Source organism: Coffea eugenioides, chromosome 1 (assembly GCF_003713205.1).
Source record: "Coffea eugenioides isolate CCC68of chromosome 1, Ceug_1.0, whole genome shotgun sequence".
NCBI lineage: Eukaryota > Viridiplantae > Streptophyta > Magnoliopsida > Gentianales > Rubiaceae > Coffea > Coffea eugenioides.
The window spans coordinates 50,843,108-50,867,410 of record NC_040035.1 but is presented as its reverse complement, the minus strand read 5'-3'; the positions used below and the strand labels follow the sequence as shown (position 1 = coordinate 50,867,410).

The window sequence follows — 24,303 nt, the reverse complement described above, 5'->3', positions numbered from 1 at the left end:
AGACATTAATCTATAAAATTATGGGAATGATATCTTATTATTAGCCCCGATGAACATTATTGATGATTGAGGCAAACAACAATAAAGGATTTGATCACCGGTGCCACCAGGTAACCACCTTGTACGCTTCATTCCACACGTCACACTGTATTTTTTTTTTGGGTTCTATCTAACGAGTCACTAGACCAGAATTTATTCGCGTCTCAACATGAAGATAAACTTGTAGCGCTATAAATACTAGCCAATTCCAAAGATCATCGAAACTGCAGTGCCCATACCATACTATGCTTTACAATCAGATGATTGGCAGCTGGATTATTATCAGCGCATGCCAGGCAGGCCTTATCCTAACTTCTTCTGGCTCCCAATTTACGGTAGCGTAGTGTGTCATGTTGTGTGGTTGGCCAGTTAGTGCGTGACTGTGTGTTTCACAATTTGGGAACTTTATTTAATTTTAGGGGCGTGTCCTAATCTCATAAATAAATAAGATACGCAATGGAGATATATATATACACACACAGAGAAGGGGGAGGTGCAAAATAAGTACAGTGGTTTTATTACAGGGCCATGAAATTTCACTTGTCTGTGTGTGTTGAAAAGTTTGATACTACTATCTATAATTGTAGAGAAAGAAATAGTTACGGATTATTGTGGTGGCTGGGTATGCACGTCTCGTCTCGTTCTGGTGGTTCAATTGCAGCACCGGCATATGTGCGCAAACGCAAAGAACGACGTCCATAATCCATTTGGCATCTCCCCTCCGCAGCCTCTCGTTTCTCTTTTGCGGAGACGTGAACCTACCATTTTGCGCCACGTAAGCCCGTTGTGGGTTCCCCCCTTAGTTCCCAAACCCATCCCCAACGAAACCTCAACAGATCGCTGTCTGCCCTTTCCCTTGTGGTGGATTCGTACTTTTGGTGTTGGGGTCGCATTCGGATATCCATACAAACAGTAGCGACTGCGTCCTACTACTTCCCATGATCCGCTGAGCTGCTGCCTAAACTGCCCAAAAAAGAGAAAAAGAAGAAGCCATAAGTAGTTTCTAACTCAACAATGCAGAAAAAATGTTTTAAGTTTCGGCCGCAAAATTCATTCATTCACACTTGAGATAACAATCCTTCAATTCTGCGTTTGAGCAGCACACACGCCAATTGCATGTTTCCGTCGTGTAGAATTGCGCGTATTTATATCGATCGACTTACAAAAAAGAAAAAAAAAAAGTAGAGTTTACTTTGAAAGTAAATCAAAGGTTAATTAAAGTCAAGAACGGAAGAAATACTACCACCACAAAACTTGAGGAAGAATTAAGGATTAGTATGCGGGCGAAGAATATTCTTGGGCACCTAATAATGGAGCATGATCAATCTTTGAAGCGGGGGATTAGAAATTTACAATTAGTAGCATATTGACACCTAAGATATCCATAAATTTCTGGAATCCAGGTCATCAATACAAGAAGGTTGCAGTAACCTACCAGCCGCTGCAACCGATACAGTTATCGCCTGCCTTTTTGTTTTAGAAAGACCACACCAAACATATGTTTATTTTTTTAAAAAAAAAAATACAGAAAGTAGCAGTAGCAGTAATACTACCAAACTAAACCGAACGCAACTCCCAAAGGACAAAGACAATATGCCAAATCCTGCAATCAAACCACGTTTCCTAGACTGACTGGTTTCCCTCCCCCTCCCCCACACAAAAACCAATTACGACTACATAAATCATCAAATCCTCTACAATAACAGCAGCATCGGATAAGGATAAAACCCAGTATCACAAACTCTCTTTCGCGTCAATTACCTCGTGTCAGGTCCCAACCCCCCTCTAGAACCCCGTTAATTCTTTACATACGCTAATCCCCAATTCGGACAGTATATATACCCCCTTTCAACTCGGGCCCCCTTCTTCTTCAAGAAACACAAGTGCTCTTTCCTTCTTCCCCCAAAGAGAAAAAACAAAACCACAACAAGTACAGTTCACCTTCCTTCCTTCCGTCCGTCCGTCCCTGCTCACATGGATAAAGTGAAAGTTCCAAACAGCTGGATGAGAACCGCCGTCATCGGCAGAGGCTCCTTCGGGACTGTCAGTCTTGCTGTCAACAAGTCCAACGGTGCCCTTTTTGCTGTCAAGTCCGTTGATACCAACTCTGCCTTGCCTTCCCAAATTGAGGCGCTGGAGAATGAAATTGGAATCCTCCGCTCGCTCTCTTCGCCTTACGTGGTGGAGTGCCTGGGTGATGACGTGACGGTGGAGGCGCCCAGTATGACGCCGCTTAGGAACCTGCACATGGAGTACTTGCCAGGTGGCACCGTAGCTGATGTGGCAAGATCATATACTCCCTGTGGCGGCGGGGCCGATGAATGGATTGTAAAGAATTACACCTTCTGCATCGTCTCCGGGTTGAAGTATCTTCACTCCCAAGGCATTGTGCATTGCGACGTGAAGGGTGACAATGTCTTGGTAGGTCCTGCTCCAGGCACCTCCAAGCTGGCCGACTTTGGATCGGCGATGGAAATCCGCCGCTGTAGGAAGGCGAGCATCACGCCGCGTGGGACTCCCCTGTGGATGGCGCCGGAGGCGGTTAGAGGGGAGTATCAGGGGCCGGAATCCGACGTCTGGTCCTTGGGCTGTACGGTCATCGAGATGGTGACCGGAAAACCCGCGTGGGAAGATAAAGGAGCGGCGGACACGCTCTGTAGAATCGGTTACTCGGACGAGTTGCCTCGGTTACCAACTCAGTTGTCGGAATTGTGTCGCGACTTTGTGGAAAAATGCTTGCGAAGAGACGTTAGTGAAAGATGGAGCTGCGATCAGCTGTTACAGCATCCGTTTCTATCAATGTGCTCACCGTCCTCCGATTTACCCGCTTATTATTGGTCGCCACGTTGCGTGCTGGATTGGTTCAATTCAGATTCCGATGAAGAAGATGAGGAAGAAACACCGAGCAGCGGGAGTAGGATCAGTGATTCCGACGTGAGGGGTAGGCTTGGGAGATTGGCTGAAGGGAGAGGGGCAATTTGGGAATCGGATGGTTGGGTGGAGGTAAGGGGTTTAGCTAGTAGCAGTAGTACAGAAAGAGAAGAGGAGGTTTCACTTCCGGTTTCGGAGGCGGGGCGTTGTGGCAGAGGGGGAGAAGGGACGAGTTCGGAATATGGGGAATTGATGCGGATGGAAATTTCGGGGGCAGAGGTGGAATATGGGGATTCCCTTGGGATTGGGGAATTCAGTAGAAGGACGAGCGGGGAATATTTGGCAGATTCTAATTGCAGTGCCGTAGCAGAAGCGCGAATTGATAGCCGCCACGACGGCGTCGTTACGGACTCCGGACGGGTTGAGCGGCCTCAAGCTGGAGATTCACATGGGGGATGCACATGTCCATTTTTAGCTTTACTTTATTTATTTTTTTATTTTCAACCGACTCGACGACAGAATTTGTATCCAATTCCTTCATTCCGTGGCATATACGAGAAAGTTTTGCTACATTTGCTTTTGTGCAAGACAACAGCGTATTATTTGAATTTTGTTAATTTTTACGAGTCACTCAAACTTCCCCGCCTCCCCGAAATTTATGAATGGGCCAAACCCCGACTTACAACATAAAAGTAATAGCAACAAATCCGATTTGGTCTAAGCCGGTGGGTTTTTTGTTACACGTTCTTATGCATTTGCGTGTATCCTTCTTAAGAGTTCTCTTAATTAGGATATATACGTGTCAATATATTAAAGTATATGCCATGAGTTTTACACTTCATTTATTTATGTGTGCTTCTTAAGAGTTGAACTTAATCAGGACGTAAAGAGAACGGATGTCAGCATATTATTAATGTATGTAACATGAATTTTACACCTGATCCAATGTGTAACAGAAGGCAAGTTATTGTTGGGCTGTCTAACTTTCTAACAAGGCAGGTATCAAGATTTCTTTTTCATCTTTTGGCCCTAATTCTCATCTTAGTTTCTTGCATGACATGGCAGCTGAAATTACGAGTGAGACTCGTAATAGAATTAAGGCATGCTCTGCCATCAGCCTACCTCTTATTTGTTCGATTTCGTATCGTGTTTTTTTTTTTGGCCCCCTCTCCTTACTCCTTGGTCATAAAATAAAATTCACAATAATATTACAGAGTTGACTTTCTTCTTATTTTCCTTTTTTGGGTAGATCAAAATTGATAATATTAGAGTTTATGCTGTTTGTTTTTGCTCATTGCATCGCCAAGATAGAGGCAATGGAGTATGTTTTTTTTGCCAACAACGATACATTGTATAACCTACTCTATCCTAATCTAGGGGGAGGGGGAGCCCAATGAGACTTGTATTAGGGGCTAGTGGGTATACAGACCCAACAAAATCAAGCGAGTGGTATGGCACTACCCTTAGATTTTATTTGCTGCAGATGAGGTTTGAACCCTCACCGACAGCCCAAGGAGTGGCCACTGAGCTGGCTAAGGCAATGGAGCATGTGAGTTAGAGGTTTCCAATTAAGATAGGTGCGAAACTCTGATAGAGTACAACTTTTTGGGTGCAATATGATTTGTCACGCTGATTGGATTATCAATTTGGAAAGCGGAGGACCCTGCAAACTTTTTTGCTTTAGATTTTTTTGAGGGAGAGGTATCCAAACCAGACGCGGTCCGACCGAGACTTATCTTGAGTAATTCTTAACGAACAAGAAAGAAGTTTCCCGCACGTAATAATTCTTGTCCAGCCCGCCGGTTAAATAAGCAAAGCAACTTCCTCGAGGTAAAAGCAAACTTCACAAGCTCCAATTAGATTGTAGCATGATCAATTTTATTAGCCCACAGATTGGATAATACTTCTAGATGGGTGTAGCGTGTAATCTTTCTAACTGTCTTTGACAAGTTTGCCTTCCAATTTCCTAGGAATAGAGATCAAACGACTGATAATTTAGTATCTCCAGCGAGGCTTTTCCAAAAGATGTGATTCTGTCTTCAATTGTCTCAAGCAAGTGATGCATGATTTCACATATAATTTATCTTTTTTTTTTTCAAGAATCAGATCACTCGTGATGTTGAGATTTACTGCACCTTTTGCGTCTTTAATTATAAATTGTGTCCTCTGATTATATATATGTATATATATATACTTTCTGTGTAAATTAGATCAATTGTGGGCTTAAACTGAATTTTGGGGTAGGCAATCATGCACTAGCATTGCTCATTTTCACCCCAACAGGCTAGATTTTTATTCCGCTATACAGTATTGGAGTTCTTGGCTTGATGGAGTTTTTCTTCGGTTGTTGTGGCCGAATGAAGGGGGTTTGAATGAAAATTTAAGGTAAATCAAAATATATTCTAGGTTGTTTTATCCTCCCTTTCTGTGATTCAACTTACTCTGCATCTATATATTTTCTATTTTTGATAAAATGAAAACCAGATATTCACCCAGCAAAATAACAGTAGTGTAAAATTAAATCTACAGTTCAACGCAAGTAATGTAGTTTTTTTTTTTTTATCTGACTCTGGTTGCATGTTTGGCAAGAATTGTTAAGGACAGTTCAGAAATTTGACCAAATCCGTCAAGTTTTTCATGTCTTCTATTTTCAAACCAAACTGCTGTCGGCCGTGTTGAAGACTTGAACTAAAGCATTTGATGTTTATCTTCTTACCTCGAAATCCCAGATAATAGCCTAAACACAACCAAATGGGATTTTACCTACGTCAAGAATCTCATACAAAATTATGTCTTGGCATAATTAACATCTTACTTCTTGTGAAGTTGTGATTTGTCAGTTTTTTCTTGACTTAATTTTACTTGTTAGCTTCTTTTGAGTGCGTATTAAGATCTTCCGGTCTGTCCCCATTAGTCGAGTCCCCCCAAAATTAAAATCTAGATGGATATGTTAAGCCACACCATGACAACGGAGTCCCTAATCTCTTGCCAACGTATCGCTGCATGATTGGTTGAACTTCTTCTGTGTTTGGATTAGTGCTTTATTCTTTATTAATGAAGAGATTGCTGATGCATTTTGGGAAGCGAAAAGAATCGTCTTCCCATTTGTTTTTTTGTTTTCATTCGGATGACCTAAAAGTCCAGCTAATCCAAGGATTCTCATTCATTCCCTTCCTCTGTTCATCGAATATAATAAACTAAGCTAATATATAAAAGGGATAATTTCATAAATCTCCCTTAAATTTTATGACAATTGTTGGAAGTACCCTCAAGATTTTAAAATTACATAGACCTCCCTCAGAAAATAGTTTGGGGCTCACTTTGCTGATGTAAGCAAAATATCCCCATTGATAATCCTATACTGCTCTTAGGTGATTTTTTGCAATAGAAATAAAATTCCTCTGTAATTTTAAACTTAATACATTGACACATACTGTAAGAAAGCTATCCATCAATTTCATTTCTCTTCCCTTGGATTTTTAAAAAAAATTTCACATGGACAAAAGGAAAAAAAATCCTTTGATACCAGTTGAGTAAGTAATAGATTTTTGTAAGAATATAGAAAATTTCTTCCAAATTACTACAATATCGAGTAAGACTAGATTGAAGTGATTTGAGTGGTTTCGACAACAAATAATCTATTGCTCTTGCTCTTCTTTTTTTTTAAGCGGCTTGTTAACTTTGATTTCAAATATGCATTACTTTACTTCATGGAGATGTTAAATTAAGTAATTTATGAAGGCCATTTTTGTCATTTTACATGATTAGAGGAGGTAGGTATAATTTTTTAAACACAGCAGGTATCATTTGTAATTATTATAAGTTTTAGGGGAGGTTCGTGCAATTATCTCAATATAAAAATCCAAACTGAGTTGTCTGAATTTAGTACTGCAGATCTTGTTCGTGTTTATTTGGATATGTTTTGGCTTATGAGGTGGTCAATCGTACCATCTCCCATATTACTACTGGTTCTACTACGCAGTCACCACCAATTCATTTAGATCGTAATTATGTAAAATAATAAAATGTCCTAAATCCCTTCCCGTCTGTTTTCTTTTCTCTTTTTTTTTTTTTCTCTATCTTTATCATAAACTCGATGAGTCGATGCTTGTTCCCAATTGGCGTCTAAAATGATCCACTGCCTCATCCGTGTTCATTTTTCGACCATAGAGAAACATATGTTGGTTTATTTAAGATTCGCGCCGATAGACAATTGAGCTTCCCCAATGGATGAAACTTAGCTTTAACCAAAAAAAAGGCTATCTCAAAACTTAATCTAATTTCGGCAGGGGCTCTATGTGTAAGACAATCATTAAAATACGTAATCAATTATTCATTTAATTAATAGATTCAGATTTCATATTTCAAATTTATCAAATGCAAGCTTTATATAAGTCGAAGTTAAAGTGCCTGGTCATGTTATTAGAATCCTTTGTATATATAGTTTTGTGAAATCCACTTGCTTGCATTCAAACCAGCATCAACAGCCACGATAAAAAATAAAAGGGAATTTACCTTGTCAAATTAAACTTTCTAAGTATCCAAAAGATGTCAACTCCTACTATATCTTTTTCAAAATAATTAGGGGGACAGAGAATTTTGGAAAATGACTTATTTAATCCCTCACTTTTCACAAAAATATTATTTTCATTCTTCACTTTTAAAATGAAATAAATTCGTCTCTGATATTTAAAAATTGAAACTATTACATCCATGAACCCAACTTTCAATATGAATTAAACCATCCAATAACTCGATAATAAATTTTAGAGATAGAATTAATGGATCACTCAGTTAATTCTATCACGTTCACATGACATTCATTAAACCAAAAATGAAAAAAAAATAAAACATAAAACATAAAAAAGACGTTCCTATGTCTTGGAATAGTAGGGTTTCTTTTTTGGATAAATCTTTTCATGCACCATTAATGTATGCACTTGTGAATCAAGATATATATATATATATATATATATATATATATATATATATACCATACATACAAGTCTGGTATTTAAATTTAAATTGAACTGATGTGGTAGGTATTTAGACTCGTCAGTATATACAATGAAAGTATTGGAAAGATTAATCTTTCCTTTTTATGTTATAATTTTTATTTTATTTTTTTTGGATTCATTAATTTTCCCGTGAATATTAATTTAAGTTAAACGAGTGATCTATCAATTTTAACCCCAAAATTTGTAATCACTTCAGTTGAGTTTAGGAATGTAATATGTTTAGTTTTTAAATGTCAAGAACGAATTCGTTTCGTTTTAAAAGTGAGGGAAGAAACGAATATTTTTGTTAAATACGAGGGATGAAATCGGTCATTTTTCCAAGAAATTTTGCCAAAGAAAATCGCGTGGGAGGAGTTATCAGATTGGCTATAATTGTTATCTTTTAGCTGGCTGCTTTTTGCAAATCAGATCAATATATAAAAATGCCAGGTTAAATGCCTACTCCAGCTTGAGAAATGCTGTCTCCTGAACTAATCCATCCATGATTTAGTACATTTAGCTCGTTATTGTTCAAAATCCACGGTTTAAGCCTGGAGCCCAATATCCATTAGGACCAGCAGCAAAGAGGGATATGCATTTTCGCTTTGGGCTCGTATGGTTCTTTTAGCCTGTAACGTCGGACGATATGGGAATCGATTCAAAAAGAGCTCGCCTTTGTAAATTGAACCAAAAAGAGAACGATATGTAATTTGTGCAAAGGTGAATCGTTTATTTTGTGTACAATTTCAAATTATGGGTACAATTTCAAAATAGCAAGTTATGTACGTGTAGACATAAAATGTCTATGCGGCGCAATCCAAGAATTCAAGGAGAAATGGGCATTACAGTGCAGAAATTTTGAAAGATGCCAATTTAATTTTCTATTAAGAAATAAAATATGCCAACCAACCCATGATATGAAGCGAGAGTTGAAAACCAAAAGCCATAAGAAGATTTGAAGTAAAAGAATTTACTTCACAAATTTCAATCACCTTTTTATCTCACATACATTACATCACAAAAAATGTTACAGTAATTATTTCAAATAAATCATCCAAATAAACTCTTATCCAAACAAATATGATTTTCTTCTATTTCCATCAACAATGTGGTTAAACTAAAATGTTTGGAATGCCATTTTCCTTTAATTTTTAAAAATTGTTTAAATATATTTTTTAATTACCTTTTTATCTTACATACATCAAATAATTACAGTTTATTTTTCTGCAAGGCTTCAAAAAATACAGTCGAAACAGTTAGAATTTGTGGTTATGCAATGACCCTGTTCAGCCTTTTTTCTGTTTCAAGTAAACTTAGGATGGCTTCCTTTCATCTTCATCTATTTAATTTAAAATACTATACCAAAGCTTCAAGTTTTATCCTATTTCTCCATTTTCTTCCTCAAATTAAAGCTATTTACTTTCCTTTCACCATTCTATCCTAAAATAAAATAACACATTTTCCCCCCTTTTTGCTTTGTCTATTTTGAACGAAATAAGTTTCATGACTCGCTCTTAGGCATTTTCATATTTACTTTGCTTTGCCTTAAAAAAATCATTTCAAACATAAAAACATATATTTCTCTAAAGAAATTTTGCATTTTTTTAAATATAGTTTTCAATCACTTTTTTATCTCACATATATTAAATTAGTATAGTATAATTTTTTTACAAAATTTCAAAAATAGCATTACAAACAACTATTTCCTATTTTATCCAATTCTTTTTATGTTTCCATTACAATCAGTACATAGCTGCAGTGATCCATGAATTCCGGACGCGGGGCTGGAGCGGTTGTCAGAACAACCGCTCCGGAAGGTGTAATACTATTTGTACATGGTGTAACAATAGAACAACAGCGAGTAAAATAAAACAACATTTTTGTGGGTCCCACACGACGTAAAAATCGAATTACAAAACGTGATCTGAACCGCACAAATTTTTGAGGCCTCATCCAGGCCGTGAACTGCCTGGGACGGTTGTCTCCTCGTCCATGAATTCCGAACACTATGATATGATCCGTGAGATTTGGGGAATATAATTGTTTATTACTTACAGCTTATACTTCACATCCCACCGGCAAAAAGAATAAAAAAAAAGCGGTAATCCCCAATTTTTCAAGAATGACACCAGTTCAAGTATATACCACTGCTTCCGTTTCCAGTGCACCTCACTGACACGTAGATGCTACTAAGAAAAAAAAAAGAAGGAGAAATAGTTCTGTATTTTACTAACGTCTAATTTAAAATAAAAAGAAAAGGTTCCATCGCCTGCGGCTCTCACTCTATCACTTCGCTGTTCCTCAAAGAAACCCTAAACCTCAACTCTAACCTCCACACTTCTCCACTTTCACTACCTTACCGCCCACAAGCTTCATTTCAGGTAACATTTTCATCTGAATTGCTGGAAATTTGTTTTAGTTTTGGCTTATATGTATCATCAATTCATGCCTGATATTCTCTAGTTTTCGTCCCCATTTTATTTCTGTTGCAGAGGTTCTCGATTAACTATGTCGGACGACGAAAGGGAGGAGCGAGAGCTGGATCTCACCAGTCCTGAGGTCGTCACAAAATACAAAAGCGCCGCCGAAATTGTTAACAGTTAGTCCCCGACTATCTTTTCACTTATATGTTTACGGATATGCTTGAATTTGTTTTTCTGTGTGGATAGAAACTGTTGATGTTTAAATGGGTTAAATTAATTATGAATTTTTCTCTTATTATTATCTTAGGTTAATAATTGATTATGTGCTTGAATTATTTTACTTGTTTAATGAATTTGAATTAATGCAGAGGCATTGCAGTTGGTATTGTCTGAATGCAAGCCAGCAACAAAGATTGTTGATTTATGTGAAAAAGGGGATGCATTCATCAAAGAGTAGGGGATTTTTGTATATGCATAGATATTCTTTGCTCTGTTTTAGTTAGCGTTTTATAAAAATGTTGGGCTGATGATTGACTATATGGTCTGTAGGCAAACCGGGAATATGTATAAGAATGTAAAGAAGAAGATTGAACGAGGTGTTGCCTTTCCAACTTGCATTTCAGTGAACAATACTGTTTGTCATGTTTCCCCACTGGCTAGCGATGAGGCCGTTTTGCAACAAGGTGACATAGTTAAGATGTAAGTGACGGTTTAAACCTAATTTCGTTCTCTTGTTTTGTAGGGGAATGGTTTTAGCTGGTATTAGAGACATTTTTGTACTTCGGTTTTATGTGACACTTGTAATTTGGCAAGAGAATGTGCATGGTGATTCATCTTTACCTTTGATGGTTTCAGTGATATGGGGTGTCACATTGATGGTTTTATTGCTGTAGTGGCCCATACTCATGTACTTCAGGATGGGCCCGTTACTGGTAGAGCAGCTGATGTTATTGCGGCAGCAAATACAGCTGCTGAAGTGGCATTAAGGCTTGTTCGGCCAGGGAAGAAGGTAATAAGATGATTTACATTATTTTGTCTATTTGCCTTGGAGATGTACAAATGTGTTGTAATTTGACTTCCTGTGACTCCTATTCTAGTTAGATCTTCAATGCACTGGTTTTCGTCCGCTCTAATCTGTGAAAGTTGATCTATAGTTCAAGTATACCACCATCTATATATTGATCAAATGTTTATGGCATGGTGTCATAAAGCATAAGTCGTTCAGTCATGGAAACACTAATTTGTCTATTTCTGCATTCATCTGCCGTGCCAATCACTCGGACATGATAAGTTGCTGCTTTTTTTCCCCTTTACTTTCCACTTCAAGTTGAGAAATGGAAGTTCAACATGTGTATTTTAGATGGGCATTGTGACAATTGGCAGTACCATGTGAGATTGTTGTAGTACTGTATAGTTGCCAGATAATTGGCAACATGACCAATTGTAAATTTCCCTGCATGTATTTTTTTTGGTTGCATTTAGATGAAAGAGGTGGGAGTTGGGGGGTGGGGTGAAATTGCTAGTTGGCATGTTCATGTTCATGATATATGGTGAACAAACAAAATTTTTTAACTGGAGAATAGAATTGTAACAGGGTTTTTGCTTTTAGAACATGTTAGGCAACATTATTCACTGGTGATTTGAGTCCTTAAAATTCGAGAAGTTGGTTCTATCTTTTAACCTGTTCATAGTTTGCCCGAGGAAGCATCTGTTACTTGCTGGCCCCATACATGGGTCACTTTGGATTCATTCATGCAGGAATGACAAAGTCTTCGAGTCACCTATGATTTTTTTGGACCACCTATTGATGTAGAAGTTATTGACAATGTCATACTGTCCTCCTGTACAGGCTGAAGTACATTATCCGTGCTTCCCATAAGTGCAACCAAATATTGCGGAATATCTGCCTAATTAATTTGTGATGGGGCAATCTATTTTGGTGTATTCACGTCTATCAGCCTTTTCTAGTGTTGTATGGCAGACAAGGGTTGGGATAGTGTACGGTTCATTATTTGTCGTGTATGAGGTTTCCTTTGACATATTTACCTTTTTTTTTTTGTGGAAAATACAGAATCAAGAAGTAGCAGAAGCAATTCAAAAGGTTGCTGCAGCTTACGACTGCAGGATTGTTGAGGGTGTACTGAGTCACCAAATGAAGCAGTTTGTTATTGATGGTAATAAAGTTGTGCTGAATGTGTCCAGCCCTGACATGAGAGTAGATGATGCAGAGTTTGAGGAGAATGAGGTTTATGCAATTGATATAGTTACTAGCACTGGTGATGGCAAAGTAAGTCTTATTTTGAATTTCATCCACGAATTTCTTAGATGATTTATCATCTTGTATTACTTATTTGAGGCGTGACTTTGCAGCCAAAGCTGTTGGATGAGAAGCAAACAACTATCTATAAGAGAGCTGTGGACAAGAACTATAATTTGAAGATGAAAGCATCAAGATTTATTTTCAGTGAAATAAGTCAGAAATTCCCTATCATGCCATTCACTGCAAGGTTTGCCACCTCTGTTGTCTTGCAAGATTAGTTATGTACGTGAATAGTAACTGCCTTAATTTTTGTTGTCAACTTTTTCTATGGTTTGCTTCTTACCCTTTTTTCCTTGAAAAGAGACTTGGAAGAGAAGAGGGCTAGGTTAGGGCTGGTTGAATGTGTCAACCATGATCTTCTGCAACCATATCCTGTTTTGCACGAGAAACCTGGTAAATACTCTAACTGGAATCTACGTGCTTTGTCCTTTCTGTTGTTCTCAAGTTTTTCATTTGCTGATTGATATGAAAAAGCATGCTTGTTTTTACTTATTGGGGTTGTCATGCAGGTGACTTGGTTGCTCATATTAAGTTCACAGTTCTGCTCATGCCAAATGGATCAGATAGGATCACATCTCATTCTCTACAGGAGCTGAAGCCCACAAAGACGGTAGACAGTGATCCTGAAATTAAGGCCTGGTTATCCCTTCCAATTAAGACAAAGAAGAAAGGTGGTGGGAAGAAAAAGAAAGGTAAATTGAAACAAAACTTGGTTGAATTATTATATTGAGTAATTTAATCAAGATGCTCTCTTATCCTAGAACGAGCACGGGCTTTTAAGAGTGTTAGCGAACTAGTAGTTCAAGAATATGAAAGAAATTATATCGTTGTTATGATTCTACTTTCCAGATTTCTTGGAAGGGGTGGAAACCTTAATCAAAGGGTTATTAATGGTCTATGATATCTACAACTGTTATTTTAGGTAAGAAAGGAGACAAAGCAGAAGACTCAATGCAGACTGAACCAGTTGATGAAGAGGCAAATGGCGCATCTCAATAATGAGCTCCTGAGCTGCTGGTCTATTAACCAACCACCTGTTTCAAGTTTGAAGTTATTAAGCTGTTTCTGGGATTGAGCAAATCAGCTAGTCGTTTTTCCCCTTTACTTGGGTGATGTAATACAAAATCATAGATAAAAGATATTTGTTATCCTTTCATTTTGACGCTTCACCATGGTCTCTGGTTTAAATTGAGCAGTTGGTTGTCGAGGAACGTAGCAGAGTTTTGCATCAGTTCAAACATAGGGCACTTTTATAATTTCCGTTGTTTTCTGCATGAATAGAACTGAGCAAGTTAGGATTGTAGTAGTTGACAGTTACCTTTGCCTCCTTGGGGAAGATGATGAAATCCGTGAAAAATGTTTGTCTTGACATATTAATTGCTGATGTAGACTTAGACGCATCAGATCCTCAGGAAGATGATAGTAAGCTCAAGAGCACATTGCGTTTCTGGACATTTGAGTTAGGCTTGATTCTATGGCACGTGTGTGGACATGGAACTAATAGGGAGGGAGAGGGGGGCAAATGCTGTTAGTGCCAGAAAAACTTGAGTTGTTTGGCGGGGTGAAAAAACATTAAAGCTCAGTTTTGGAGTTATGAACCTGTCACAAAAGATAGATCTGACAGGGTTATAAAGTATATCTCTTACATATATAAAGCGTCAATCGCTTATGAACAGTGCAGAATGAGCAGGTTATGCCGTTATTTTTGTGACTTTGAGGGGTATTTTGGTCTTTTGCTGATGGGTGGCGTGGTTTTGTTGGAAATTCGCTCCTGTCCGCGTGGGCAAATGGTCTGGTTACTCTGTAATTTTCATGAACTCTGGGGGTGTTTGTTGGTTGCATGATTTTTGGGTGGCTTGAGGAAACGTGGGTGCAGATAGCCTCGTTGAATCGGTGGACGCTTTTTGCTTTACCTTCCGTCTCTCTTCCTTGCTCTCAATTTCAATCATTGCTCTCTTCTAATTACCACTTTCTCTCCTGCTCTTCTGTCCGCGTAGGCCTCTTGGATGGGAACATTTTGGCGATCAGCAATTTACTCTTATTCTGTTCTTGGTTCTGTTCAATCTGTTTTTGGCAACAGGATAAACTTTCTTTTAAAAAAATGCAATTTAAGAAATGGATTATAGTTTTTGAACTTTTACAATAGGTCCAATTTTTTTTCTTTTGAGCATGAAAAAATGATTCAATAAATACAAATTATCAAAACCAAAATCATCAAAATCTCCAAAAAAAAAAAAGAAGATATAGACAGCCTAAAAAAGGGAAGAAAGAGAGAAAAATAAGAAAATATATATATTCACCTTGCAAGTTAAACTTGTTCAATATTGAGAGTCCCATGCTCATTTTCAATAAATGATGTCTGTTCAAAGAAACCATTGTTGCTCCCTCCATTCTTGAACACTTTTAATCTATCAATCAAACAATCATCTAAATTGCAACAAAAAGAATAGGATCCAATATGAAACCCTGATTAGGAGACATGGTAGTATATATAAACCGAGGTCATGGTGGGATAGAGTTGAATAAAAATTATGTGTCATGAATATAGACCTATTAATGTAAAACAAAAAAGCCACTGAATATATAAAAAATATTAATTCAATTTTACATTGGTTTGAAAATATTTTTAAATATGTTTGAATGCTCATTCAAGTCTAGCAAACAAAAGAAAATGACAAACCCATTTTATAATTATTTCTTTCTTCCAAAGGATTGTTAAGTGTGAAGTACTAGCAAATAGAAAGTGTCAAAAAAAATGGAAATTGTCAAATTGCTTGTCTTAGAGAAGTAACGTGACTAATAAGCAAGGCTACACATTACATGTATAGCCATATGCCTTTTAGTTCTACCTAATTTTAGGCATTACTTACTGATTAATGCTATATTAAGAGTGTAAGATAACCTAATTTTAAAGTCATGTTTATTTGTGCAATTAGGAAAAAACATACATTCACACACATGACTACTGTATCTAACAAAGAAAAAAAAACACACAAACATAACCGCAAAATAATGAGTCTCAGCTACCTGACGCATGGCGTCAGGGCTAAAAAACTAGTAGAGAAGAAAGTGAGAATGGGGAAGCAAGCAAAAAGGCGTTTTGCACGTTTGCTTATGGTTGCTGTTGCTGCAGACATCTTTTGTTCGTGAACGGTTAAAAGAGAAATGGGTGGTGCTGTCAAGTGCCAAGGATCTGTAAGTGTCCGGCGATGTGTTGCACGATCAACATGACAATGGGTCTGTTTGGTAAAGGCCCGTTGGAAAAATGATAATTTGGGCTTTAGTCTACGATCCACGGGCTTTTAACTGCCTTCCCGAACAGTTTCAAATATGGAGAGCTGCACTGCACAGCCTTTTTTTTTTTTTTTTTTTAAATAATTTTTACCCTATCACAAATTAACTTAAGATTGCATGCATGGCCTTGTCGCAATAAACATTGCGACTTACAACATTTTTAGTCCAAATTTTTATCTTTTACGAATGAATTGAATAAAAAGACAAGATATCCTTTCTTGATCCTTTAATTTGGCCTTCTTTGAATTGTTATGAAAAATATCAAATTATCTGAAGGCAATGAGGCTTAAATTGGCACACAATGATTTGGCAAGAATTAAGCACGGTTTTTCTATTTATGCACTTGTAGAAAATAAAATGAGAAAAGAAAAACATAAGTCTTCAACTGGTCCAGCACGTAAAGAAAGGAGAAGAAAATTCTAGAAAATTCCGTAGCTTTTTTCTTTTCCTTACCTATTTAGTAGTCTACCTTTACAAAAAAAAAAGAAAAGAAAAGAAAAAAAAACAGTTGAAAGCCACCACGACTTCGTAGTCCGTATACCTGTAGTGCTGCGTAAATCTCACGCCTTCTTCGCAGTTCCAATTCCCCAAACCAAAACCCTCTCTTCCAGCATTCCAATCCTCCTATCCCTCAGGCTACTATATAAACCCTCATACCTACTCCATCGCACCCCTTAGGCATTTCCCAGTTCCCCACCCTCACCGCTCCATTGTCTCTCTTTCACGCACAACACATACTTGCTTTCGAAGTTAATCAGCATTGGCATAGAGCTCGAATTTTTTCTCTCTCCAGAGCACTATTAAAATGGCCAGTAACGAGCCCGAGCACAGCAGAGAGGAGGAAGAGACCGCTGCCGCTGAGGACGAAGATACCGGAGCTCAGGTTGCCCCTATCGTCAAGCTTGAAGAGGTTTCCGTCACCACTGGCGAAGAAGATGAGGACGCCATCCTCGATCTGTACTTTCCTTTCCTTTCCTTTCCTTTTTTGTTTTTTTTAATCTTTTGCCTCTCGATCTGCTACAATTATGGGATTTATGTTAGAAAATTATAGGGTTTTTCATTTTTTCTTTAAATTGTTAATTAGGAAATCAAAGCTTTACCGATTTGATAAAGACGGAAATCAATGGAAGGAGAGAGGCGCTGGCTCTGTGAAGCTCTTGAAGCACAAAGAGACTGGAAAAGTTCGTCTCGTTATGCGTCAATCTAAGACTCTTAAGATCTGCGCTAATCATCTAGGTCCGTTTCTATTTCTTTTTTTTTTTTTATAAAAATATTTGCAGTAGTTTACCTGATTAGTGTGTTATTAATTTTCTTTGGAAAATTGTGATCTGAAAAATTTTGTATTGTTCTGCAGTTGGGCCGACCATGACAGTTCAGGAACATATTGGAAATGATAAGTCTTGCGTGTGGCATGCTGCGGATTTTGCAGATGGTGAACTTAAGGATGAGATGTTCTGCATTAGATTTGCATCTGTTGAGAGTAAGTATATGTCGCTGTTGATCAATGGATTTTTTTTGGGGGGGGGGGGGAACGTATCCAAGTTCACGTTTGTTCGATGACTTGCTTAACACAGTTTGATGGTGATGTTATCTGCTTCATTTTCTACTTTTACTTCAAGCATGCTGCGTGTTTTTATGTTGAGATCCATGCTTGTCCATTCTTTGTAGAATTAATAATATTTTCAGACATATGTAGTTTTTCTAATGCTTGAGATCATTTTATGCTTATTGCTGTGGTGATTTGATAGGTTCAAATTCTTTGCAGCATTTGGTTGTTTTTTGTTCCGAGCTGTTGGTTTTGTGTATCATTTGTATGCTATGTATTAGTAAAGTTTAGATATGATAGGCTTATTGCCTAGCTTAACTGTTAATGATAAGAATTGAGATATCTTGCCACATTTTGGTGGAGGGATCTTATCTCTTAGGATGGTTCAGGTTGGCTTTCCCATGAATTGTCTTCTGTTGAGTGTTTCTCTCTGATGTCATTGCTGTCGGCAGAAACCTGATAAAGGAGTCATGTAACACTTTCCTATGCTTGAAGGGCAAATGTTTTGACTAAGGTTATCATTGAAGCATACTTTTCTTTTTTGCCTATTAACATAAAATTTGCTACCATTGAAAACTTTTTGGCTTTTTAGGAACTAGTTGCTCTGAAGGTTAATGTCATTTAATGTGGCAGAATCATTGGGTTTTGATCTCATTAGATGCTTACTTTGTTGTGACCAATTAATTCCAGGGACGTGGCAGAGCGAAGGAAAGCATAACAACTGTAACTGACCCTTTTTCTGTTGCATGACTACTTGTTAATTAGTTTTCTATTTTCTAGGCAATGACTCGAGAAGAGCCAAAGACGAGAGTTCTTTTTTTTTGGGGGGGGGGTCGGGAAGGGGTATAGGGGAGATATGAAGCTACATTACTAGTCATTGTGTTTTTGCAGAATTTCAGCTTTCTCTGTGTTACCCTTCACCATGTAATGCCCCACAAAAACATTCACCTGTCATTCTTTTTTTAATAATTTTCCCTTTTTGGTTGTTTATATCCTTTCACTGGTTTCATGATTTGCAATTAGTGCTGGAAGAGGTAATTTTGCCAACATATGGATGACATGGACTCTTTTTTAGTTTATCTTCATAAACAAGTGCAAATGAAGAAGTGATCTATTTTTCTTTATAACCTACTGTGCTAATGATTGGAAAATGCTGGAAAGCTTCAGTGTAGTGATCTGCTAGTTAATTTATAATAAAAGACAAACTGATGCTAAATAGAAGAGGAGATGCTTGTGCGTTTTGCATGATTTGTTACTTATATCTTGCCAGATTGGGACTCTCAATCTGGGAAGATGAAGTATTTATACTTCCATTCGCTTCTTCTTGGTTACAGCTCTGTGAGAGTTTTCCGGTTGCCCATTAGCCACTAGGTATCATTTTATCATACATGGTTAATGACACACTTGACAAGGGACTAAAGACATTCATGGCTTCCTTTCCCTCACTCTCCTTCAGTAATTCTTTAGATGTTAAATATGTTAAAAATCTAATGATCACTCCTGATTATGTACTTATTATCCATTGATTTAGTCAACTTATTAAATCAGGAGAGGAAGTTTTGGGACCTTTTGGGCCAATACTTGAGAGTTGTGCCTTGTGATATTTCAAGTTGGTACTTGGCAGTACATTGATTATAGTGACGCAGGAGTAGTAGTTGTTCTACAATTGCTATGTTTCTATGGAGGATCAATTATTGTTGTTGGGTTGGTAGCTCTTGTTCTATTGCTTATGCAGTCGTTTGCTCCTCTGTTTAGATTGCAGAACCTTTATGGAAAGGGTTCAAGAAGTTGCTGAATCCCAAAGGAGTAAAGAGGAAGACAAAGATGCTTCTGCTGCTGCCGGAGTGCTTGAGAAGTTGAGTGTTGAAGACAAGGCAGGCAAAGAGAAAGCTGAAGAAAAACCCAAAGAGGAGACCAAAGAAGAGGCTCCTGCTGCAGGCAAGGAGAAGGTTTCGGAAAGTGAAGACAAGGAGACCGCTTCAACTTGAGAGAATATTGATGATGCCTTCAGTTCCCATTTCTGATTTGGTGAAGTTAAAACTCTCACTTCAGTCACCACCCATTCCATAGAATGTCTAGTCTGGTGAGGTCAGTGGAGTGTCAGATATGGGTGGCAAATGGTGTGGGTCTTCTTGGTCAGGTGTAGACAATGGTTGGTTTAAATTCGAGTCCTCTTTATGTGGGGATTCAACATTGTTTCGATTTTGGTCTTGTGTGCGAATATAACTAGAGGTTTTGGCCAGTGGTATTTATTTGCCTGGAGTAAGTTGTTCTGTTGATTTATATGCTTGATGTTACAAATTACAAACGGCTTCCGCTGCCGAAAGAGTTGGGGGAAAAAAATTTTCCATCTTGAATGCCTTATTCCTTCTATTATATCATTATATGTTTTGATTCCTAAACAAAGGCAGTTAGCTAGTAGTAGTAAGTTACCGTCCCAAGTATTTGCTCGTATTAGAAGAACTTGTGGCATGGCTGTGCAGCCTTCCAAAGAATTCTTATCGAGCATTACGTAGACACTGGAATTCCCATAAATATTGTGATCTAGTGATGGTCGCAAGAAGTGTAACAGCCTGAGTGGTTTGGGTGGTTCTAACGGGCTTGAAAGTTCTTGTTGCGTATGGTGGTCAAAGCAGAGTCTTATCTTCGCCCCCTGGGGCAAACCAAAAGGATTGAAAGAGACCCAAAATGGTCCATTACTTGTGCTTTCTTTGCTCACTATAGCAAGGACAAAATAGCCAGCGAAGGAGGTTGATTCCCTTTCTTTTGAGGATTCCCGGGGCCAAATTTGGATCCTGAGTCCTGGCATCATCCCGTGTGCAGTACATGTGAACTATTTTTTTAGTATTACCTCTTTTACCGTAGAGTGCGAGGAGATTTTGCTGATCAGTTCAGTTGGGCAGAATCAGAGTAGCAGCAGCAGCAGCAGTGTTAATTGTTAAATCACATAAATCTCCAAACGAAGCGCATCACAAAGGGGGTCACGAGCGTCAGGGAATGGGCTTGGGCCTGGCATTCAAATTATGGTGGGTACAACAATAACTAGACCAAAGTAATTTCCTGCCTGCAACAGTTAAGCCTTTACCAGCCAGCCTCCTTTACGGTATGCATTTTGCAGTTGAAATTGTCTGCTGCTGGAGGACTGGAATCGCAGGCAAGATCTGAGCCTTGCGGATTCCTGTAGGGTTGGCTGGGTTTATCATCTAATCCTCTCATCGACAATAGTACTGCGGGATCAGCCGATTATGACATGAATGATCGGAAACAAATCAATGAACCTAATCTTATCAAATAACCGGGGAGGGATAGGAATTGCCAAGCTCCCAAACAAATCCAAAGAACTCGAACTGACTTCGTTTGTCTGCTTCTGCTGGCTAGTGAGGTCGAAAACAGTCCGATCAAAGATGTTTTTTTTTTTTGGATCAGTTGTCATCATCTACACCTGATCAAAAAAAATATTTTACGCGGGCTTTTTTAAACTTTTATTGTCCCTACCGTTCCGCACACGAGGGCCAAACCAAAGGAGATCTCGATTAAGGTTTCCGGTTTGCTTCAATAGCTGCGCTTGGGCATGGTACTTTGCTGGGGCAGGATACAGATGTTAGGATTGCATTAAATGCGTGATATTGAAAGCACTCCAAACACATTCTTCGCCTCTGGTGCAAATTTTTTGTTTTTCATCAGTAGTCTGCGGCCTGCCCATACAGTGTATACCTATCAATAAAATTCGGCATTTAAGATGTGTACGGTTGGTACTTGGTACGCTAATCATTCTTGTGATTTTTGGTAGAAAGAAAACCAAAAAGGCCATCTTTGGTTGTCAATTTGCATAATTTTCAGTGCAGCGTATGGTGCCTCCGGTGGTCCGATTGGAACACAAGCAGTCGTGAGCTCAGTGGTAGCCAGTTTGGTTTGGTGGGGTTTTCTTTGACTACTGAGATCACCCACTTTTCCACCGGGCCAATGCCTTCTTGCGACCCAAAATAAAACTACCTCAAAATGGAATCACACCCCATCGATTACTGTTATCGATCAATAATGTAAACTTCTTGATTCACATTCAAAGCATTTTTTTTATCACTAGTTTCTAATAGACGATTGTTGACTCTAAACTTCAAAAGCATGGAATAGTTAAGCCAATGTATGTGCACTCAGCAAATCACTTCGTCTTTAATCCCAGTTATTATGTTTAAGATCATTGGACTACCAAGACTTCTTGGTATTTAAAAAGTCTTGCATCTCTACAATTCCATCAAGGAGAATGAAAGCATCAAATGGTCGTCCTATCGGAGAACATTCTTCTTATAGGCAGGATCATATAAGGTTTATGTGGATCTTTTTAAGAACGCTTAAAATTTTGCTCCTGAAAACAGGAACAAGTTGTTCCTGAATTTTGATTATAATTAAGAACTTGATCGAAACTACAACTCTACTGCAGAGGTCATTCGGTTCGAGGGAGAGGAGAGAGAAAAAAAAAAAAAAAACTGGTCCAGCTGGTGTAAGAGAATTCGTGTATTTGTTCTCACGTTTGCTGATTAATTCACAAATACAAACACAGTAGTGAGCTGGTGGTCACCACCAATACATTAAAGTTTGGTAGGGTAGGAGACAAGGGTTCAAACCTAGTCTCCCCCCAATTTGCCATATTAAAAAAGTGGCTCTACTTAAAAAGTCCAAGTTGGTGCGTAATAGTGCACCCGTCTGGTCCGATAATAGGTCGGTCCCCTCCGAATTATCCTTGAATCTCTCCAGATCCTTCTCCTTCCCCTACTGTAAAATAATCTATCGTATAAAAAAAAACAAACACAATAATGGTCCAATCACAATATTCAGATCAATACAGCTACCCAAAGCTCACCCTTCCCCCACACCCCCCAACACACACAAACACACAACACCATCACCACCAAAAAAAAAAAGAAGGCTATAGACATTTTAGAGCTTAGAAGACAAAACCCACAAATTTTTTGTAAGTATAGATACTTTACCTTTCTCTTTGGTGCTAAAATGTCATTTGATATTCTAACATAGTTATTGACAGACACCGTAAATGTGTTAGAAAGGGAAAAAAAATGATAAATGTGTTGGCAATTTTTTTCATTCTAGTGTGAGTAAATCTGACTTAGCTAAGATACGTGTCTGACATGTTTCATCTTTTCCTTCAAGGCGTCAGATATTCCAAGTCCAGCTTAACATTTAATGCGAGATAATCACTAGTAAGTACTATTTTATTCTGAGGTGGACATCAGTTATTAGGCAAGCAAAGGGCAAGAATTAGAATAGAGAAGCAATTCTAGAGCTAGCAGGTGCAGAACATATTATTCCGACTTGGCAATTTGGGTGCAAGAATTTGCAAAATGATAACTATTTTCCACAAGTGTTTTTCTGCAACCATATAGATTAAGTGTGAAAGCCGGGGATTTATGTAGGCGTGGTCGTCCTCCACGTGGCGAGAGGCGATTGGCTTTCTAGTGATGTGGCACGATGTGATTGGTAGTCAACTGTGCTTGGTTGCATCTGATTTTTTCTCCCCGTTCTTCGTCCCGTCTTTTCTTTCTTTCGCTTTTGTAATGTTTTTTCTCCCGCTTCCTTCCTTTCTATCCACTCATCAGCTTCCTCTCTACCTACTTCAACCTGCTTCTTTTTCGCCATATATTGGTATTGTTTCCACTTCAAAATTTGCCTTGGTTGCACTTAACTTTTTCACTCCTCTCTCCTTCATTCGTTTTTCCTTCCGTTTGTTTTTGCTACTGTGTTGCTTTCTGCCCACTTCTTTTTTCCTTTTCGGTCATATACTCCCGCTGTTTCCACTCAAAAAATTACTGTGCCTTCACAGTCCTTGCACATCCTTCCCACATTCTTTCTGTTATTTCCTTTCCGAGGATTAGGTGGCTGTGATGAGAAAACCTGTTGCTTATCCTCCTTATTTCTCCATACAATCAGGTAATTGGTATGTTCATGCCTATTTCGCTGTTGCTGCTGCTCCTCATCGTTGCCGATTCCACAGTATCCAGTGAGCTCCCTGTAGCATTCAACATTGGACTTGTCTGCTGACTTTGGCCTTTGATTTGTTAATGGATAGCCTCCTTGTCCTCTTCTTCTTCCTTGAAATTGATTTTCTTTATGCTGGTATTGTTGTTGTTGGTTGCCACGATCATTATTTCCTCTACCTCGGCCTCTGCCTCTTCTCCATGTTGAGTGACTTTCTGCTGAAGCCACCAGTGCTTGCTCCTCTTTTTCTTACTGGTTAATTTTTTGCTCATGAACCAACAAAGAACTCTGCAACTCATCAATTGAAATTGCATCAATATCTTTCGATTCCTCTATACAGCATACAATAAAATTAAATTTTGTTGTCATTGATCGAAGAATCTTCTCGACAATGGTGGCGTCCTTCAAATTTTCTCCATGGATCCTCATCTTGTTAGCGATTGCCATCATTCTTGCGAAATAATCAGTGACTGATTCGCTTGACTTCATGCGTAAAGTCTCAAATTCGGTCCGAAAAGCTTGAAACTGCACCCGCTTCGCCTTTGCATTTCCTTGATACTTTTTCTTCATGAAGTCCCAAATTTGTTTGGAGGTATCTTTGCTAAGAATTGTCTCCAAAATGGCTTGATTAATAGCTTGAAAAAGATAATTTTTAGCTTTAAGATCTTTCAGTTTCAATGCTTCCAACTCCATTTTTTGCACCTCTGACAATATTTCTCCGGCTGTTGGCTCTGCTACTCCAGATTCGACAACCTGCCAATGCTCCTTGGATCTCAAGAAGTTCTCCATTAGCATACTCCAATGATCATAGTAACCATCAAA

General features: G+C 38.3%; 3 protein-coding genes across 4 annotated transcripts; all 3 read left to right on the top strand.

Annotated features, from left to right (window-relative positions):
- Window positions 1-1,711: 1,711 nt before the first annotated feature.
- On the top strand, window positions 1,712-3,600 carry LOC113774406 (mitogen-activated protein kinase kinase kinase 18-like). The gene has a single exon (XM_027318948.1). The coding sequence runs from the start codon at window positions 2,014-2,016 to the stop codon at window positions 3,598-3,600; it is 1,587 nt and encodes a 528-aa protein (XP_027174749.1). The 5' UTR covers window positions 1,712-2,013.
- Window positions 3,601-10,155: 6,555 nt separating this feature from the next.
- On the top strand, window positions 10,156-13,906 carry LOC113756172 (ERBB-3 BINDING PROTEIN 1). Of its 2 annotated transcripts, none has more exons than XM_027300008.1 (10): window positions 10,156-10,288; window positions 10,371-10,506; window positions 10,699-10,783; window positions 10,880-11,029; window positions 11,186-11,339; window positions 12,402-12,617; window positions 12,701-12,837; window positions 12,952-13,043; window positions 13,160-13,342; window positions 13,573-13,906. In XM_027300008.1, exons 2-10 carry the CDS (start codon window positions 10,416-10,418, stop codon window positions 13,647-13,649), a joined length of 1,185 nt encoding a protein of 394 aa, XP_027155809.1. In that variant the 5' UTR covers window positions 10,156-10,288; window positions 10,371-10,415; the 3' UTR covers window positions 13,650-13,906. The 2 variants fall into 2 exon arrangements, with proteins under 2 accessions (XP_027155809.1, XP_027155771.1); XM_027299970.1 differs by having other exon boundaries at window positions 10,157-10,288; window positions 10,400-10,506.
- Window positions 13,907-16,540: 2,634 nt separating this feature from the next.
- Window positions 16,541-19,854, top strand: LOC113762175 (ran-binding protein 1 homolog a). Its single transcript, XM_027305492.1, has 4 exons — window positions 16,541-16,901; window positions 17,029-17,180; window positions 17,299-17,424; window positions 19,246-19,854. The coding sequence occupies exons 1-4, from the start codon at window positions 16,750-16,752 to the stop codon at window positions 19,476-19,478; spliced, it is 663 nt and encodes a 220-aa protein (XP_027161293.1). The 5' UTR covers window positions 16,541-16,749; the 3' UTR covers window positions 19,479-19,854.
- Window positions 19,855-24,303: the final 4,449 nt, after the last annotated feature.

Bases quoted from the DNA above. Each gene is read 5' to 3' on its own strand.
- LOC113762175 (XM_027305492.1), top strand. From the start codon at position 16,750: ATGGCCAGTAACGAGCCCGAGCACAGCAGAGAGGAGGAAGAGACCGCT. The intron at 17,181-17,298 runs GTCCGTTTCTAT...ATTGTTCTGCAG, and splicing joins GATCTGCGCTAATCATCTAG to TTGGGCCGACCATGACAGTT. The intron at 17,425-19,245 runs GTAAGTATATGT...TCCTCTGTTTAG, and splicing joins TAGATTTGCATCTGTTGAGA to ATTGCAGAACCTTTATGGAA.
- LOC113756172 (XM_027300008.1), top strand. From the start codon at position 10,416: ATGTCGGACGACGAAAGGGAGGAGCGAGAGCTGGATCTCACCAGTCCT. The intron at 11,340-12,401 runs GTAATAAGATGA...TGGAAAATACAG, and splicing joins TTGTTCGGCCAGGGAAGAAG to AATCAAGAAGTAGCAGAAGC. The intron at 12,618-12,700 runs GTAAGTCTTATT...GTGACTTTGCAG, and splicing joins CTAGCACTGGTGATGGCAAA to CCAAAGCTGTTGGATGAGAA.
- LOC113774406 (XM_027318948.1), top strand. From the start codon at position 2,014: ATGGATAAAGTGAAAGTTCCAAACAGCTGGATGAGAACCGCCGTCATC.